The sequence below is a fragment of the Benincasa hispida genome, chromosome 8 (assembly GCF_027475165.1).
Source record: "Benincasa hispida cultivar pf3 chromosome 8, pf3_genome.v1.1, whole genome shotgun sequence".
NCBI lineage: Eukaryota > Viridiplantae > Streptophyta > Magnoliopsida > Cucurbitales > Cucurbitaceae > Benincasa > Benincasa hispida.
The window spans coordinates 1,351,453-1,356,821 of record NC_143485.1 but is presented as its reverse complement, the minus strand read 5'-3'; the positions used below and the strand labels follow the sequence as shown (position 1 = coordinate 1,356,821).

General features: G+C 36.1%; 1 protein-coding gene across 3 annotated transcripts; it reads left to right on the top strand.

Moving 5' to 3' along the window:
- Positions 1-549: 549 nt before the first annotated feature.
- LOC120083770 (NAC domain-containing protein 89-like) lies at positions 550-4,827 on the top strand. Of its 3 annotated transcripts, none has more exons than XM_039039632.2 (4): positions 550-1,110; positions 1,333-1,586; positions 3,660-3,860; positions 4,202-4,827. In XM_039039632.2, exons 1-4 carry the CDS (start codon positions 948-950, stop codon positions 4,643-4,645), a joined length of 1,062 nt encoding a protein of 353 aa, XP_038895560.1. In that variant the 5' UTR covers positions 550-947; the 3' UTR covers positions 4,646-4,827. The 3 variants fall into 3 exon arrangements, with proteins under 3 accessions (XP_038895560.1, XP_038895559.1, XP_090172223.1); XM_039039631.2 differs by having other exon boundaries at positions 550-1,133; XM_090316097.1 differs by having other exon boundaries at positions 573-1,152.
- Positions 4,828-5,369: the final 542 nt, after the last annotated feature.

Here is a 5,369-nt window from a genome sequence, read left to right as displayed (position 1 = left end):
CAAATTACATTCCAAACTCATATACTTTGTTGAAGCTGAAGTAAATTCATCAACCCTCTGCTCCAAGTTTGTTTAAAATAGAAAGCCTGTGTAACTAAAGCAAGTTGTTTTAAACATGGTAACTAATTCCGTGATCGCTTTGTTTTCATTTTTTTTAGAAATTTACAATACAAAACATAATAAAACAGTACACAACATTCACAATGTGTAGATAGTAGGCCATGTATGATTTGAATAAAAACTAATGGGACGAATAAAAAACTCACCTTTGAAGACTCTCTTCATTTTTCCAGCAATCCTTCTTCCTCAACGAATCTCCACAACAATGGATCTTCCACGATTAGTAAGAAGACACCACCAAAACGTCTTTATTTATTATATAATTGTACATTTTAAATTTTCAAACTCAAAATCTGAATACACTGAAAATATATGAAAATTTTGTTTTTATAATTTACACTTTTGATCATAGAACAAATTTCTACCAAATATACCCTATTTTTTCTCCCATTCCTAGGTTTAAAATTTGAGAACCCAACAAAATGAAATGAGATGGACAGGATGGGCATGGCCAATAAGGTAAAGATTTACGAAGACCCCTGGCCGTGCTGCTGACTAACAAGTTGCTTTGCTTACAACATGGATGAATCCAGAACTCCACCGTTATTTCCCTTCAACTGAGAAGCTTGTCACCATTGCAATGGCGGCAACAGAGCCATCAATTTCCGATCCAACTGTCCAGATATGCCTGACAACATTCACGTTTTTCCGCCGCCTAAATCAACCCCCACGCGTCATCCACATTCTTCAATCCTTCAAAATGCCCCAACCAAATCCCCCCTTCACATGCTTTTTCCCACCGCAAACCCTTTCTTCTTTCCTCCGTTTCTCCTTTTCCGATATGAGTTAGAACTCGAACTTTTTGGCAATGGCGGCTGCATCTGAAAATGGGGTTTCTAGGGAAGTGCAGCTTTCAATGGCGGTTTCTTCTATGTTTCCTGGTTTTCGCTTTTCGCCGACAGATGAGGAGTTGCTTTCGTTTTACCTCAAGAAGAAATTGGAGGGTTACGAGAAGAGCGTTGAAATCATTACGGAGGTTGAAATTTACAAGTACGAACCCTGGGACTTACCTGGTCAGTTTTGCTTTAATTGGTACTTGATTCTTACTTCTGTCTCTGCAACTCAGCCTGCCCTAGTCCAGAACCCTACTTTCAACTTGGAATTTCTTTGAAATGAATCATCTGTTTTGCTTCATGCTTTTTAATTCGTTTGTGCGTTTTTTCTGGTGTTTGATCAGGGCATTCTTTTGTGTTTCTTTTTTCCTGTAATCAGCCAAATCTATCATTCAATCAGATAATGAGTGGTTCTTCTTCTCCCCTCGTGGAAAGAAGTACCCAAATGGTAATCAGACCAGGAGAGCCACTGATTTAGGCTACTGGAAAGCCACAGGGAAAGAACGTAATGTAAAGTCAGGTTCTAATACTATTGGTACTAAGAGGACTCTGGTCTTCCATACGGGCCGTGCACCTAAAGGGGAAAGAACAGAGTGGATTATGCATGAATATAACACCAAAGATAAAGCTCAGGTACAATTTTCTTTTGTTTTGTGTTATTGGATTCCAACTCGGAAACATGTTCATGGTTCTTGGAGAAAAATTTTTCTCATTGAAATTTGTGGCTTGTTTTTTTGAAGTCCCGGACAAGCTCTTAATTTTTTAACTGTGGTGAGCTATGCTGATGTGGCGCCATCATGTTAAATTTCATGGAGAAATTTGAAGAGGTTAAGCCAAACCACTCTGATGCATGCTTCCATGTTGGATAAACATGTCTTGTCATTTTGTATATATTTTTTTGTCTTAGTTATCCACCTCATATTATATCAACACTCAATAGTTGAAATATAATGACACTTCAATTTTATGAAGCTTATCTCTTATAGGAAAAAGTGCCCAAAGTAGTTTGAGTTAGTGTATAAGAACAATTCGATTGTACAATACGATAATACATCTTTGAAATTTAGGTTTACATTGAATAGTGAATGAAATAGTAGTAGTGGTTAGTGATGTTAAACTCGTATGATACATGAGTTGAATCGAGAATGAGATGAATTGTGCAATTTAAAAGGTTGAATTGTATAAATTGGAGTAAATCAAAACTTTCTATTCAAGGATTTTTTTTTAAAGAAAGTTTAAAACGAAAAATATTGTCATTCGTGATTAGTCGGTAAGGAGTTGGTTTCTTGTCAGCGATTGGCGTTGGCAGCAAGGACCAGAGAAGAAACTTTCGTGGATGCCTATGCTTATCGTATATGAAAGTGAAACAAAAAGAAAAGGGAAGGAGAAAAATAGAAAATGGGAAGAGCAAGAAGAAAATGAAAAACAAAAAGTCTAAACGCTGAGAAATGAAGAGTCACATGCAAGAGAAGGAAATAAAGTACATAATGGGGGAATGGGAAAATAAAATCTGACAATCTTGAAATTTGAACGTTATAACTTAACATTAATTGGGTGACTCGGTTTTTAGGGCTCTTCATTGATATTCTTTTTCCTATCTCACAGGTATATTACTGTTCTGCCCCAATTATTAATACTTGTTATTCAGTCCTTAGTGTTTAGTTGTTTATGTTGCTTTAGTCTGTGTATTTTGGGATATGTTATCTTTTGCGTAAGTTGTGGGAATTTCCTTTGAGTAATTGAGGGAGAGAGTAGCCCTCTCGAAAGGCTATGGTATATTGTAATTTCTTCATGTATATTGCAATATAATTCTATCTTTTAGTCTATTTGTTTGTCCTTTGTGTTCTTGGGTTCTCTTGTTAGGAACCAAAGTGGTATGAGATGCCTTTGTCGCACATTAGTTAGAATGGGATGACCAATGTGGTGCTTAAGTGGCTTGGCTCTCCCACTTCAATAGCTAGCTTTTGGGGTGTGGTTCTCCAAGGTGCTTAAGTACCTACCAATGGTATCAGAGCCGGTTGTTGACATTTCGGAGTGGAACTGGCCGGTTGAGGGTTTTGACCGGGCATGACCAAGTGAAGTACCGTCGGAGTAGCGGTCGGGACATCGGCTTTCCAGGGATGGGGTATTGTTACTAAGGTAGTATGGGATGCCTTTGTCCCACATTGTTTAGAATGGGATGACCAATGTGGTACTTATGTGGCTTGGCTCTCCCACCTCAATAGCTAGCTTTTAGGGTGTGGTTCTCCAAGGTGCTTAGGTTAAAATAGTCTCTGAAATTCATTCCACACACGAAAGTAAAGCATAAAACTGAAATATAAACCTCCCACTGTATTTGCTCCATTTGTACGATCATACCTGACGCAACTACCCCATGTTTGGTCACATAATTACCTCAGGTAAGTTTTTGCAATCGAGGACTCACAGTTTGGTTTGAAGTATGTTGCTTGATTTTTTCCATTGAGAAATTTGCTGAGCAACAATGCTACGATGATGCTGAGTAAAGAGGTTTTTTGTTTCTTAAAAAAAATTCATTCCTTCGATAGTAGTCACTGATATATTTTCACAATGAAACTTCAAGTTGATTCATTCAATAACCTATCCTATAGGTTTTATTTAGAAGAACAGTTGCTCTTCTTTTACCTTTGTTTGTATAGTAAGCATTTTGAATTCTTATAAAAATGGAATCTCTTTCGTATGGTGCAGGATTTTCTAGTTGTTTGTCGCCTCAGGAGGAATAACGAATTTCGTCAACATAGTTGTTCAAACCGAGCTTCTTCTAGTCGAATGCATTTATCCTCTTTGCAAACTCATTCTAGCGAGCAGGTAGATTCTACATCTGAATCCAACCAAAAAGATGCAGCTGAAACCGCACCTGTTGAGTCCTTGGGTGATCACGATCAGAAGGTAAATTCCAACATCCTGTTCTTCGTACTGACTTTTGTGCAATGGATCTGCAAATTTCAAGGCACTCCTTTTACTGATCTTAAGATAGAAAATGTTGACTACAGATTCTCAAATCTCATTTCATCTCCTGAATGAGGAGGGGTTTGGATTTTTAAGCTATAAATTTAATTGGAATGTGTTAGCTTTGTTTAGGACTTCAACTGATTAAATCTCCTATGTAGAATTAGGAAACATGAAATGATTTCTTGGAGAAAGAAAGGTTGCATGTTTATTGAGGCAATTTTTTGTAAATGAAACTCTCTTCAACTTATTGACTAATAGTTGCGCTTTATTGTATTTAGGATTATGGTTCTGATGATTTCTACTCCGACATACTAAAAGATGACATTATAAACCTGGACACTGTACCTTTTGGTGCTGCTTCGGATCCTTTACCACTGATTTTCCATAGATCAGACACAGAGAGAAGATCCCAGCACGAGGCCAATGATGTTTTCGAATGGCCACCGAACCAAGGCTCTGCTAATCGGAGAATCAGGTTGAAAAGGAGAGAAGCCATTGGAGGAAAGAAGTTAGAGAGTATGGAAATTGGTGATTACAGAAACAAGGTTGAGAAACCAAGGCTTTGTTCCACAGAACTATGTCAAAGCCGGCCGATGAACACAGCCTCGTCCGGGGGCATTATGGGAGGCTATGGTCGAGTTGTGATTTGTGTTTTGTTGATTTTGATGGCTTTGTTTATGTCTCAATGGGAGGTTTTTGGTACTCCCAAGGGACTCTACTGATCTTTCTATGCTAATGTGCCGTAAGAGGTTATTTTAACCAAATGAAAGCATGTCTAGAAGTGTCAATGCCATTTTGCTTTTATAAAAAAAAAGGGTTGTCATCTTCCTTTGTAAAGAATTAAAATTCTGATAATTTTAGGTTACTTTTATAATAATACACAGGAAATCTAAATTTTTGGAAATTATGTTTAGTTTCTTTTTAACTTCCTCACTATGAAATCTTTCTTAACTAAACATTGAATTTCCAACCAAAAAATTTAAAAACAAAATCATATTATAAATATTTTAAAATATATATAATTTAGATGTTCTTGATGGGTTTTGTATCGCGAAGAAATTTGGAGAATTTTTAATTTTTATTTTAGTTATTTTATTTGTTTATATAATAATTATTATATTATATTTTCTCCATATTAGTTTTTTTTTGTTGTGTGCTTAATTTTTCCAATGAGATATAAATGGGTATTTGTAAGAAAGAGATGAAAATAATAAAGTCACAAAATATAAAACAAGACTAGTTGCACAAAGTTTTTCACAAAGTTCTGACATTGATCAGAAGACATTCTTATGTAGAGGATGCAACACATTAAAGTTTTTTATTGGTCTGATTGCATATGAAAATCTGAACATGCATCTTATGGATGTTGTCACGACATATTTATATGAATCTCTTAATAATAACATTTATATGAAAATCTCGGGAGGATTTAAGATACCTGAAACA